The sequence below is a fragment of the Diplotaxodon limnothrissa genome, linkage group LG16, assembly GCF_057381915.1.
Source record: "Diplotaxodon limnothrissa isolate DT_005_m linkage group LG16, D_limnothrissa_male_GT1.1, whole genome shotgun sequence".
Taxonomy (NCBI): domain Eukaryota; kingdom Metazoa; phylum Chordata; class Actinopteri; order Cichliformes; family Cichlidae; genus Diplotaxodon; species Diplotaxodon limnothrissa.
In genome coordinates this window covers 14,665,804-14,680,615 of record NC_140611.1, presented here as the reverse complement: position 1 = coordinate 14,680,615, position 14,812 = coordinate 14,665,804, and the positions used below count along the sequence as shown (strand labels likewise).

The following is a 14,812-nucleotide window of genomic DNA, read 5'->3' as shown; positions in this document are numbered from 1 at the left end:
CACCGTTAGTTATTTAGGTCACGATGTGTACCCTCTTACTCGCTCTGGGAAAATTCAGGTCAGAGAATTATTTTCTTTTTTTAGAGTCTCCGTATTAATGTTTAAATGATACATGTTATGAGAATTGTGAGAATTACTTTTTGAGTACCACTAAAGGGAAAGATGGAAACACTGTTTAATTTTAGGGTCTACATAGTGGACCTTATTTGCTTTTACTTATTTTCTGCCATGTATAATATAATTCAAGTGTAATTCTATTTTATTTATATAAATAAATAATGAGCAATTAGTAATGTAGAATGCAAAAGTGAAAATTTGCTAGACTTTATGCAAATTTGCATCAAAAGTCATGCTGCATATTTCTGCAAAACTCTAGGATCCAGCATAAATATCTGTGGCTTTGAGCAGTGCTTGGCTACAAACTGTGAGTTTGTAGCGATGAATCTGCGTGAGATTTTTGGAAGAGCAGCTAACAAATCAACAAGAAGCTCAGGTTTGACCACAGTAAGAAGAGAAGAAGAAAGAAAGTGTTGAAGCAAGAATGGATGATAAAGTGTAAAAAAGGAAGGAGACAGGGGGCGGGCTTTTCTGAGCTGAACGGATGGATGGTTGGTTGGACTGCAGTAATGATGGGTTGTTTTCAAAGACAGGAAACTCAACGTGTCTCCTCCAAACCACTGCTGCCATGAGGAGGGGGCCACACACACACAAACACCATATGTCCACCAACTTCCAGGCTGCGACACTCACAACAAAGAAAAGCTGCCAAGATACACACACCCCCTTCCACTGCTTGCATACACATATCTTATTTTAATATCCCTGTTCACTCATCCCTATACATATTAGAGGGATTAGAGGTTTGAGGCTACATCACATCGTCCAAACCAGATCATACAGTCGGCGGGCAAATCACAGGACACTGCATATGAGAGAAGACAGATTGAGGTGGAGACGGAGGAAAGAGCGAGATAGAGGCAGAGAGAGAGGGAGAGAGGAGTGCTGGTCGGAGGGAGCTGCTCTGTGTTGACAGTTATATTTCCCTGTTGGGGGAAATTCACTTACTTGAATTGGCATGGTGCTCCAGTGTGTAATTCACTCCATGAGAGCCTGGAGGACTGGGAGCAGAGTGATTAATGAGGAGGAAATAGAAATATAGAAATTGACTGATTAAAACAACGGGTGGGATGGATCGGGGTGCAAGGGGAGCTAATGCTGCATGCACCCTAAAGTGTTTGTATGGATGTGTGTGTGTGCCGGGAAAAGGAGACAAGCATGCCTCCGTGTGTCTGTGTGTGTTATTGTGTGGTATTCATGCAGTAAAACACACGCCATGCTGAGCATTATTAGTGCTGGGACGCTGCCTAATGCCACAGTCCGTCATTTCTTCAGAGGGCTTTAATTAATTGCTGGTTGACAGGTGGCCCAAAACCAAAAGCCTTTTAGGAAAAAGGCGGATATTGGAGAGGACGGATTGATATTCCACTAAAGAGCCGAGAGGAAGAAATTTTGGGATTGGATTCTTACCTTAAGCAGATAATGAAGAAAGAGGAAGAAGCACATGAATAATCAAGACCTGGATGACAGTGTTACAGGGGCGTCAGACAAAAAGTTTGAGAGGAAACAAAATAAAAGAGAACTACAGGATTTTAAAATAAAAGGCATCCACCAATTAGCCGTGGAGTAAGAGAGACATCAGCTGTTATCGTCAGAAGCTGTAGATGTTGTCATAAGTCACTCAGACCTGTAAGGCTTATATTTTTCTGTCTTTAAGCCTTTTCTCCAAGCTATTTAAAAATGAAATCCATTTGGTTTAATGCAATCCAGTTCAGATTACAACATTTCTCACCTTAGAGCCCCTTTAACCTACTAAAATTGAAACATGGCAGTATTACAGAAGAAAACTAACAAGTTCTCCTTCAGCAGATCTTTTTCTTTAGTGAGAAAAATCCAAATCTTGCCTACTGAACTTCAGCTCTTTCACATGCATGAACTGCTGCTCAGTGAAGTAGGTGTGAGTGTTGAATTGTTGGTTTTAGACAACAGACAACCCCAGCTCAGTTCTGAAGAGAATGTGACAGATGAAAATCATGCAGATGCTGTTAGTCTGTCACTGTCTCTATCTATCTATGTGTATATATGATGTGATAAAAACTTTAAACTTGCACATGTATTGCAGCGATGTGGTTCAAAGCATTGCTGCTGATGGCATTAAAACCAAGTCAAGGATTTTGCTTTCATGAATGCATGCATGCGCGTCTGTGTATGCGTGTGTGGTATTAATGAGGGACAAGAACTTCTTCACTTGATGTGTGTGTGTGTGTGTGTGTGTGTGTGTGTGTGTGTGTGTGTGTGTGTGTGGGGTAGAATTTTCCAGAGAATCTGGTTTGAGTTTTTCACCTGGTTTAAATTTGCATACTCGAGAAAGACTTATCATGTTAATTCAAGAAGCTGTGACCCTACACCTCTCTTTTACCATATATTAATCATCTTTTGCCACAGCTCTTCCACTTTTTCTGGTTGCGACACTGTTGTCACATTTTTATTTTTATGTTATTAATAAACTAAGATAAGCAGCTGCTGCTTTCACCCTTAAGTCTTTTGTATATTGGTTTTGCATACGTGCTATGGGAACCATTATTATGACTACTTATCTAATAGTCCGTTAGATGAAATGCCTGTGAGCGTGCAGCGTGCAGGGAACAACACTGTTAGAGTCTATGTAAGATTGCATATCATTTTCCATTCCTAGCTGGTTGCCGCATATTGAGAGTTTCAGGTGTTGCAATACTCAACAGTGTGAAAGAAAAAGGATGAATTGATTACAAGCTTAACCCGCAGTGAATATAATCCACATGTTTTCTATCTATGAGGGATGAAATGCCATGTGATCGCAGACAATTAAAGCCAGGCATTAAAAAATCTTCCTGTTGCTTTTCTCCTTCTTCTTTTTATTGTCCTCCACAACAGGTCTGATGATTCCAGTCTTCTGTGTGGTGGAGCAGTCAGATGGAGGGATCCAGACAGACGGATGTGAGGGACGAGAGGAGCACGCAGAGTTTGTCCTGGTCAGGAAGGATATACTCTTCTCTCAGCTGGTGGAGACAGCTCTGCTGGCCCTCGGGTACTCCCACAGCTCTGCAGCACAAGCCCACGGTCAGTCAAAGACATGCTGTTACATCTGTAATGCGCCTATTCTCTCCATGTTTTAAAAGACACACGTTCTTACACTGAGACAAATTCTTGAAAGTGAACGGTGTAATTGTATAAGACACTTGTCAGAATATCTACATGCTACACTGTATAAATGTGACTGTGCTAACGCTAACAGGTTTGCTGTCCTCTCAAAGACCAAAACCCCCAAACTAAAGTATAACTACGCAGCAAATGATTATTTGTTTGTCAGCCAAGACGCAGACAAACCATCAAAGTTTGAGAGCATGAATGGGCAGAGTATGAGTTTGGTAAGCCTCAGGCTGCAGTAGGTTCATACGTAAAATACACCTGTTCATGTGTGTAAAACTAGATTATATATTACAAATATGCTGCAAACAGCTATCTCAAAGGCAAACCTACATCTGTTTCCAGTCTTTATGCGAGGCTAACTAGCAGCTAGGTAGCTGCTAACTAACTAGCAGCTAGTTAGCCTTTCATGTAGCCTGAGATTAATACTTGTAAATGAGTATTCCTCCTTAACTAAGGGTTAGAAACTAAATAAGAGTGATGATTATCAGTCATTTTTAGTCTATTTGAAAAGCTACAACAAGCAGCCTATTAGCTTAGCTTAACGTAAAGACTGGAAAGCTCAAAGGTAGCCTAAAATGAGTGTAACTTAGATTATTAATAGTGTTATAACAGTTGAACCAAAAAACCCCTCCTTTATCAAATTCAAAATCAAACTCCAGACATTAAGTCAACATCAAAAGGAACCCAAACGCAACAACAACGATGCTGCTAAACAAAGTAAAACACTAGGTAAATACAGAAAGACTAATCCTGTCACTATACTATTACTTAGATTCTTAACATGCTATGTCATGCTGACTCTTGTTGATAGCATGACAAAAGTTTCACTGAGGCTCACAGTGTAAACTATAATACTGTGTCAGAGTTAAATGTCCTGCAGCTCAAAGGTCAAGACAAGAATGAAAGAAGACTCTCCCTCTAATCAGTGGTCTGAGAACAAAAGTGGATGTGAGGTTGCCTATTTGGAGCAGACACTGAACTATTACAGTGGCAATAAGCTAAAGAATGCTTCAAAAACACAACTGAAGCACAGACAGAGCCTGTAAAACTCATTAAAGACACAACAAAGAGCTGGACAGGAATGTCTCCCGAGACAAAAATATATTGTCTATGTGTGTGTGTGCGTGTGTGTGTGTGCGTACAGTATGTGTGAGAATGTTTATGAAGCAGAGAAAAAGAAAAAAAACTATAATTTATTGTTGCACACATGGTAGTCATCTGAAACAGGACAGTGTCATTTACTGCTGTCTTTTCTCAAGTATGCAGAATATTCCATCTGCGGGAGTTGCCTCACATCACTATAAAATGGTAACAACAGAGTGACAGTGAGCAACACAGCTATTGCAATACTTTGAAAATGGTGGGAGATCCCCATCTGTTTGAAATCTCGATTGTTTGTGTGTGTATGCATCTGCCATATAAGGTCCTGGTATTCAGGACAAAAAGAAATCTTGTTTTGCATATCGTCCTAAATATGATACATCATCTGGTGACCGCATATGCTACTGTTTGTGCAGTAGCATATGCAGCAATGCATGCAATATTAATAATATAGTATAATACGTTTTTTTCTTTTAAGCTGACCTTCCTGTAGGAGTTTAATTTAAATGATCTGATTTGCTCCACTGTACATGTTTGGAAATCACTGTCCTATAATATGTCTACTATAGATTTCTGTGATTTAACTGACTGTGCCTGCTAAGGTAGCTCACAGCACCAAAAAACCAGATGAGGATAAGTCTATACAGGAAGTACTGCTGCATATTCAGGTTAAAAAAGATGACATTAAATAAAGAAAACTAAAAAACGGCTTATGTGAGTTGTGGAAATCTGGATCTAATGTTTACAGGGTTGCAAGTAGCCATCTCTAAGCTGGTTTATTGCTAGCTGATGCTCCAGGCTGTGGTTGTTCAGGTACAGCTGTGGTCTAAAGCAGCAGTCCCCAACCTTTTTTGCGCCACGGACCGGTTTATGCCCGACAATATTTTCACGGACCGGCCTTTAAGGTGTCGCGGATAAATACAACAAAATAAAATGGTAAATGGCCTGTATTTATATAGCGCTTTACTAGTCCCTAAGGACCCCAAAGCGCTTTACATATCCAGTCATCCACCCATTCACACACACATTCACACACACATTCACACACTGGTGATGGCAAGCTACATTGTAGTACCGGTACTGAAAAAAAGAAGATTTATTCATAACACACGTGAAAAGACCCAGGAAAACAGAGTTAACGCTAAAAACGATAACAAAATAACGCTGAAAACCGATAAAAACCCTGGAAACTATACATTTCACACCTGAGCCTCAACTCTCGCGGCCCGGTACCGGTCCGAGGCCCGGGGGTTGGGGACCGCTGGTCTAAAGCTTACATACGCTCATCACAGTAATTTGGGGATTTTAATGATTTCTTTGAACGGTTCTTTTTCTTGGTGGTATAATTTTACAACATACATCTTTAATGACTTGGGTGCATAAGTTAGAATTTATTTGGGGTTTTCTTTAAAAGTATGCATATAGGCTCAAATAAACACACTCACTTGAATCTTTTAATAAATGGCTGAAGTGACTTGTATTTTCACGAGGCCAAGTCCAATTAAATAGTGATTATGAGTGACTAAAACTGGTAGTTTCTCTTTGCCAACAAAAAAAAAGAGATTTGTTTGCTAGTACTCACTGGATTAATCAATACACAAAACAATGGGAAAATCACTGGAACTTGGTATATGGACTGGTTCTCATATACTGCTTTACTGCTCCACTTGAACACTTTATACAACATATCTCATCCACTCAGTCACACTTGCATTCATAGAAGCACTTTTTTGTGTAATTTCTTTCTATCTAACGCTCACACTCTGATGGTGAAGATGCTGAACTGCCGATTTGCACAAGTTGGAGCAATTTCTAAACAATGCCAATTCCATGATGATCACTTCAAACAGCTGCATGTACGTACATGTCATTTGGATGTGTTGCCACTTTGCCAAGGTCTTGAAAAAGACGAAAAACGAAAAGTAACTGGCAACCCAGAAAACCCCAAGATGCAATGAAGTCGACACTGCTGGAACACCAGTATCACCAGTATCACTGACCACAGTGAAGCATGTTTTGTGCCATGTATAAGTACATGACACAAAGTAGATGGAATATTGAAGGTGAAGAAGGAATGCCTCCAAATTCTTCAACTTAACAGGTAGAAAGTTGAAACTTTGACTGGAATTATGCTAGAAGATTGTTAATAGCTATCAAGAGAGGTGGAATTTGAAAAGGAAATATTAGTGTGAGCCTGTATGCAAACCCAAAATAAATTCAAACTTCTGCACCCAATCCTTGATTTTTCAAGTCACTATAGATGAATACTTTTTTGAGTGTGAGTGAACTTCTGACCATGGCTGTGACCCTCTAATGTCATATGTCAGTCAACAGTAACCTTTGCTCTCATTGGAAGTTGGTTCAATTGCTCACCTCAAAGTCAGATGAAGTCACTGACTGTCACTGACATCTCTGTGTTAAAGCCTGCTAAGATGTTTCCATCAGCTCAATTAGTTATAATTGCAATAGCTTTCTTTGGTGAGAAAAAATAACAATGGAAAAATGGAACATCTTAATCCCGCTGTGTATTATTAGTGGTACTGTCTATGCCAAAGCATAAAATGAAATCATATAGAAAGGCCCAGGTGATTTGAGAGTGTAGAAAATATTTTATTTCCTTTATAAGATAATAGTGAGGTGATCTTAAACCAATTGGCCAATCTGCTTCACTGATATTAGTCTGTTTGTATTCAAAGTGTAAAGAAGAGCATTTATAAACTGATTGTTGTGAGCTGCTTATGCTGCTCGTCTTTTGTTCTTCTGGTTGGAAAGATTCAGAGCTACAATTGAAGCCTTGTTAAATTAGTTAGAAAAATAAACTTTACTCACATGCACATCATCCAACACTGATGCACTGAAATAGCACGCTAACTGCTATACCAAGTGTTTGCTGTGGTCTGCAGATGAATGCCATTAGTAGCATCAGGGGAGTAGTATCAGGGGAGGTCTCTCTCTGTCTGTCTCATCAGTGTGCATGGAAAACAGTGAGACCACATTGGTCTCCTGTCCACATCAATGAACAAACAACAATAAAAAAAAAAAAGCTAGACTGAATGGGACATCCCAACTCCACACAAACTAAACTCCTGCAGCTGACTTGAGCAACGTTCACGTGTTACTTGTAAACTCTCTTTAACCCCTGCAAGGATCCACTGGCATAGAATCGCACTTAAACTGGCATGCACGCTTGGCATGGAATACCATGTAGTCATGCAGTATCACAGACACAACACACTCTCTCTGTTAGACACACACACACACACACACACACACACTTCTCCTCAGCTTCTCTCAAATGAATACTTTTTGTTTTTTAAAACAAGCGTTTATGTTAAATGAATAATTTCTGGCTTAAATTATACATTTTTTCCCCTGCGGTCCACAACCAAAATTACACAGAGTCCCAGCTATTTTCTCCCTGTTTGAATTGTGTCCTGCATTCTTGCGTCCCGGCGTTGTATTTAAAGTCCCCGGCAAGGACCACGGCCTTTCTTTAATTAGCTTAGCCCAGTAATTAACTGGGAGATATTGTTTATTTCAATTATAAGGGTTTGAAGGCTTTTATAGATTGGATGAGAGCAGACCTGTATTTTAAGGATTTAGTGAGCAAACAGTTAACAGTGGTCACTGAGAGAGAGCGAGAGAGAGAGCATTGTTGCTGTGCCACGTCTAACAGGCCAAAAAGGGTCAGTGCTGCAGAGCTGCAGTTTACTGGACATATGACTTTAAACTGGCTGTGAATTGCTTCTGACAGCATGTCGTTACATTTTGGACACCACTTTGTTATAACACATTCTTATCAGTTAAAAGCTAAGCTTTACTGCTTAATAAATTACTTATTAGTGCTTTGTGAATCTGTGAAAAGCAATTATTAAGGACACCCTTTGATTTGTAGGTTTGCCAGGTCTATTTTCGACCCTTTTATTAGAAATGATCATAGCAGCCCTTGCAAAAAATGTTTGATTTACCGAAATGAGAAAATTTTGCTTTTTGCAGCTGGCGAGTCACAGACAGGATCATAATAAAATCAGCGTATTAGTCAAAATTCACAAGTACAATATGTATCTTTAAAGAAACTTTTCAAAGGTTTTACTGCAACTGTGAGTTGAGGTTAAGAAAAGATCCTGTTGAGTTTAAACACACAGAGAGCCCACAGTGACCTGAGACACAACGTGTTTATTTACATAAAACCAAAATCATCGTCTTTTTTTAACTGAAACCAAACCGAGTCTTTCCATTCGAGAGCTCCATCCCAAACACCATCTAGCTTTAAAGTCATGTCTGTGAACATCACTCTAAAACTGGACTCACTGCTTCATAAAGGCAGATGATCAAAATCAGTTTTTAACTTGTTAGTATTTATCAGGCTAGCAGTGAAACACTCGGGGTAGTGTTAGGGTCATGGTTGTATTTTAGCCACACAGTCCATAACCAGTTTGCCCAAATATTCCACATAAATGGAAATTTATGTATCCAGCACCATCTCGACCTCTAACTAGGTCACAGGCAACCTATAGGATTGTAAGAGGAACACAGAGATAGAAGTCAGCGTACTACCTACAGACGACTGAGTGTATGCTGTGTTTGAACAGTTGCAACTTGCAGTCAGGATTGTCTTTACAACAAAACCTGAAGCCTTTATATCACTGGCTTGTTGACAGAAATAATAATTTTACCTCATAGAATATGTAAGTTGTTGGTCTCTTTAGATATCTTTAAATTTGAATGCCAAGACTTTGGAGAGCCTGGTGCCTTATAAGCGTGCATGATTGTATATACTCAATCAGTGGCACTGGCAATAACCCAAATCCTAGTTGTGAACTAAAACCCCAAATTTTTTGGAAAAAAAATATAACTTTTGAGAGTGACTACTTTGTGGTTCCCAATTTTCAATACTTGGGGGAGTGAAAAGGAAAAAAAAAAATACATCCTCTGATTTCAAAGGGTTAGGATTAGGGTCATCACTGGTGAGAACGTAGAGCTCAGAGAGTTCTGTATCCAGTGAGTTGCATCATAAGACCAACTGGTGCCGTTACTGAAGCTTTCGCTCCCGCTGGGCCGTTAGAGTAGACAGAAGACGTGTTTCACTCCCTGAAATGACAGCCTGATGGATTTTTATTTAGAGGAGTACCTCAAATGATAGACATCAGAGTCTGACGTGTGCGGTTTCAGTCAGTGTGTTTCCAGGGGCAGAACCTGGAACCATTTTCGAGGTCTCACATGTGTGTGCCGGCTTCGGCCTCTCTAAAATGCCGAATTGGATTAACATGTGTATATCTGAGTGTGCGCGCGCATAGTGGCATCCAGTGGCGTGCAGGGCTGTACGGGTGTCGACACAAGGAGTCAGAGACATTAAGTGTGTGTTTGGATTTGCATTTGTGTGGATGGGCACCCTTAGACATGAGCCAAGCCACCAGCCGGCCACATAAAAGCGTGTCTCTGGGAGGCGGAATTTTAATGTGGAAATGGGAACAATGATTTCTACTTTTAAACGTAGACGAGAAGCAGAGCCCATTGAACAGCAGACCAAAAAAAAGAAAAGATGAATCAATTATTAATGTATTTACCGTCACACTGAGCGTGAGTGTGTGAGTGCGTGCGTGTTTGCATGTGAACTGCTGCATGCATGCGTCCACGTCTCTGCATGCTGTCATGTGTCCTGTGTGAGTTTGTGTTTGTCTGCTTATTCACCCGTTTGCTTCCACCCAACTTGGCATCAGTGGAATTGTTGGCTTGTTCTCAGATGTGCTGATGCTACATGCAGAAAATTAGTAGCCAGGGGGTGAGGCTGTTCTCTGCTGCTGTTGTTGTTTGGGTTTTAGAAAAGAACATGTCACATATTATATAGTGCTGCATTATTTCCGGTTTGATTTCCTCCCTTAGCTCGTTTTCCCTCTTCTTTATTGCGTGCCACACCCTCATTAGTCTCACCTGTTTTCTTCCACACCTGTTCCCTGCCTGTGTCCAGTGAGTTGATCGCATACCTCTCTGTATAAACTCTGCAGTTTCTTTCTCCTGACAGATCACCTTGTCTGTTTAATTGGGTCTTCGAGCAATCCCTGTATTCCTGATGCATTTCTTATTTTTCCCATGATCCTTTTGGGCTGTGAAATGGAGATTGCCCTTTGCCTGCTCCCTCACTGCCAGCCTTTCTCTACTTCTGACTAAAGATTTGGATTTTAGACTTCTGTGTATCTTGCATTTAGCTCCTCTGCCTTGCCTTCCTTATACATGTATTTTTATAGGCGCACAATATACATGCGATTGCATGATTGATGAGTGCAGATTTTAAAAGCGTGATTGTTCATTTCTTTTAACGTTTAACATTTTCCGTTAGAAGCACCGTAAGCCTCCCTCATCTGAACTGTGCGTGCACGTGTGGGAAGTGAGAGCACTCCAATCTTTTTAACCTTCTTTATTGCTTCTGTCTGCATATGTAAACATGTTCTTAGCAGATTCAAAGCCGTATGACCATGAGGCAGTTTTAACTTCCATCTTCACGCCTTTTCCTCTTATTTACATCTTTGTTCTCGTTCCTCTAATTCCACGTCCGATGATGGCAGGTGGCTGCTCTTTCCCAGGCCTGCTTCTGCAGACGTCTCTTGAGTCGTTTGGTACCGGGCCGCGAGAGTTGAAGCTCAGGTGTGAAATGTATGGTTTTCAGGGTTTTTATCGGTTTTCAGGGTTATTTTGTTATCGTTTTTAATGTTAACTCGGTTTTCCTGGATCTTTTCAGGTGCGTTATGAATAAATCTTATTTTTTTCGGTACCGGTACTAGTTTTATTTTGTTGTATTTATCCGCGACACCTTAAAGGCCGGTCCGTGAAAATAATGTCGGGCATAAACCGGTCCGTGGCGCAAAAAAGGTTGGGGACCGCTGCTCTAGGGTTCTTTTCCTCCCTTAAGGGGGTTCAGACTTTTTTGTGCATAGGGTTTTAATGATGCTCTCTCTGTATGACCAAATAATTAACAACACAGCTCTGCCTGAGTGGAATCAAAGATATAACTGAGCTGTAATCACAGCTAAAGGAGAGAGGGAGATCAGAGAGGACAACTCAGAGAAAGGCGGGAGGAAAGGACAGGGGGAGATATGGAGGAGAGGTGGGAGGGAATAAGGGGATGAAAAAAGAGAGCGAGAGAGCGAGGGAGCTTCTCAGGACCCGTCTGGATCTCATTTAGAGGATAGTAATGCGATTAGCTTTGTTTAGTTTTCACAGCTCCAGCCAGTCCGCATGAAAAACCCATGTGAGTGAGTGCGGTACTGTGTGTGTCTGCTCGTGTGTTCTGGTAAAGGTGAAATGCTCGTGTGTGACTGTGCGTATTACGCTAATATTCTTAAAGAGATTCAACTAGATTCCTTAAATCAAGAGATCAACAGTATCGTGGCAGTGCAGACCCGCAGAAACACGAGTGCCTCATAATTCAAAAAGAAAAAGCATGTTTCTGTTTGCGCTGACAAAGACCCCAGAATGTTTCAAACATCAGCCGAAATCCAATTTAGCCCAGTCCGGCAGCAGAATTTCTCACAGATCTATTTGCAGAGGGGTTTATGATGTTGTGTCTCTTGACTCTGTATCCATGTAACCAGAACACTGAGAGATGGTGATGTGTAGATTTGAAAAAATAATTGCAATTTTTGAGCAACAGAAATAAAATCAACATGTAGGGATAAATATTGCATGGCCTGAATGATCTAAACTGGCTGTTTAGATCATATGCTTAGCTTCTGGGTGGGAAAATGATGCCTGTGTGAAAGTACCTTAAAAATGCTTCTTTCTCATGGCCAGCAGAAGAGACTCCTTTGGTTGGGAAAAGAAATTTGGAAATCTAAAAGAAAATTGTAATTTTGTAAACGATGGTCTCCATTAAGTTGTACAGGAAGATCAATCGGGCTATACTTTTGATTTCTCAGTCAGAGCCACTTGGCAAGGCAGGACTTTCCTAACTAGTGGGTGTCTCCAGAGCATTTTAAATGTACATTATCCCAGTCTTCAAAGTGTCTGTTAACATTCCCATCCATCTAACATTCTCAGAATAAAACAAGGGCAATAAACAGTAAATTGAACAGTAGGTGAAGGTGGTGTGTTCAATTCAATTCAATTTTATTTGCACAGCGCCAAATCACAAGAACAGTCACCTCAAGGTGCTTTATATTGTAAGGTAGACCCTAGAATAATACATACAGAGAAAAAACCAACAATCATATGACCCCTTATGAGCAAACACTTTGGTGACAGTGGGAAGGAAAAACTCCCTTTTAACAGGAAGAAACCTCCGTCAGAACCAGGCTCAGGGAGGGGCGGGGCCATCTGCTCCGACTGGTTGGGGAGAGAGAAGGAAGACAGGATAAAGACATGCTGTGGACGAGAGACAGTCTTTTCAATCTGACTGCAACTGCTGTCTTTAAAGAAAAACACCAGTCAATAGAGTGATGGCCATCCAACACACAGGAGGCCACTCTTTATTTAAACACCACTTCTCATGGTTAATAACAATCAAAGCCAAGCCGTCTAAAATGTACAACACTTTTCTAAGCTACAGTTAGCGTGCAACACTGTAGAGATGAAACACTTTACTAGTCACAGTGAGTGCTTGGGTGAAAATCTCTTTTGCTGCTTTCCATCATAGTCTGCTGAGTTTTGTACTTCCTCTGTTGTGTGATGTCAAAAGGTTGTTTAACAATGATTGAAAATTGACAGAAGTATGTGCTCTCTCTTTTCAGGCATCATAAAGGTGGGAAAGTGGAATCCTCTTCCCATTCACTTTTTGACTGATGCTCCAGAAGCAACAGTTGCTGACATGTTGATGGAGGTTTACCACATGGTCACATTACGCATTCAACTACAAAGGTCAGACTGTGTTTTGAAAGACAGATGTGAGAGGATGTTTTTTTTTCTCATTCATTAGACTTTAGAACAAACTGTGTGCAGCACTGTAGCAGAGACTTGTAAGTCTGTATTTTATGGGTACAGTGTGTATGTGTGTGTGTGTGTGTGTGTGTTAGATCAGATACTTGGTCCACTGGGCTGCTGATGTCATTGCAGCTGATTGCAGTTCAGGAATTTACCATATATATCAAATTTGAAAGCAACAATATTGAAACACTAAAGTTCTATTTAAACAACCCGGTAGGGAATTATCTATTATCTGTCTCCGTCAGGGAGAGCCCGCGTGCCAGGAACTGTCGGTTCCCGAGAAATGGTGAAGCAGAATCTTGATGGGTAGATAAAACCAGATAAACTCCAGATGAGAGGGTTATTATTGTTATTGTCTTGGCGCATACCAGCCAGGTTTGTTTACATGTTTATTCATGTATCCATGGCAAAGGCAGACGTTTCACATGCTTCGTGCTCCGAGTTGAAATTATTTATTTGAGGTTAAAATTAAATAAAACCAGAAAGATTAAAAGGAGATAGACCCTAGATGGGAAGTAGTGGTTTGTGGTTGATGTTAATACATGATGCTTGGATTATGGTTGGGGTTATGTGTTCATTCCGGTTTACATTTCTTTTCTTGCTTAGAGTTACATGAGCAAATATGAATCTAATGGTGGCTTAGTTTAACATTAAACTACTTTTTAAACTTAAATAAACCTTGTAGGATTTAAACCAACCAGTCGTTGGCGATAAGTAATCTAACCCCTGACCTTATGTGTCAAAAGAGGTGACTGTGACAGAATAAAATATGCTAACTGATACAAGTGCAAAACTACTTTTGTCTCCCTCTATAACCTACAGGTAGATGTGGAGGTAGGTTAGTGGTTGTGCTCCTGTCCAAAAATGAGCCTAACAAACTGATGTGTGGTTTTGGTTTGTATAGTTTTTCAAAGCTGGAGGATCTGCCCTGCGAACAGTGGAACCATGCAACTGTCAGGAATGCTCTCAAAGAGCTTCTAAAGGAAATGAACCAAAGTACTCTGGCCAAAGAGTGTCCTCTATCACAGGTATGACTCACCAGAATGTAGCATCTCTACTGCGTCTTCATATCAAGGAGTTAATCTGCATGCAAAAAGTGCTCTAAGTACAATGATCCTCTACAAGAGATATCTTTACACATGTATTTTAGTGACAAGCTCTTCACACACCCTGGCTACAGACAGCCCTCACGAGATCCATTTGGGCACATTTAGAAACAGCCACGAGCTATTGTTGCAAGCTTTTAATCAAACTCCACCCCAAAAGTTTAAGTGCCGTGTTAAAGTCCTCAGCTGTATGTTTGACCCTCTAGCCTGGTCCTATTCTCACTCGTGTCTGAGAAGTGTTTGCATACTGTGTTTAAATGGATCTCTGGTGGGGGTGTCGATCACTGCATCAATTGCAAGCATATGTGTATGTGGCTGGAGATTCCCTCGCTGCACCGTACTGGCTCGAGTTTCCATGGGTGGCTTCCAGTCATGATTAATGTTTGTCTGTTTCTATTGTGTGCGCGCAAGAGTGCATGTTGTATGTGTTTATGTGTGCATGC

General features: G+C 40.6%; 1 protein-coding gene across 1 annotated transcript in view; it reads left to right on the top strand.

The window, feature by feature from the left end:
- The window catches only part of satb2 (SATB homeobox 2), a 55,854-nt gene that overhangs the window by 18,665 nt on the left and 22,377 nt on the right, over positions 1 to 14,812 (top strand). The window contains exons 3-5 of the mRNA XM_085373755.1: positions 2,971 to 3,156; positions 13,071 to 13,197; positions 14,168 to 14,291. Of these exons, the coding sequence (XP_085229881.1) occupies positions 2,971 to 3,156; positions 13,071 to 13,197; positions 14,168 to 14,291 (437 nt within the window). The remainder of the gene's footprint in view (positions 1 to 2,970; positions 3,157 to 13,070; positions 13,198 to 14,167; positions 14,292 to 14,812) is intronic.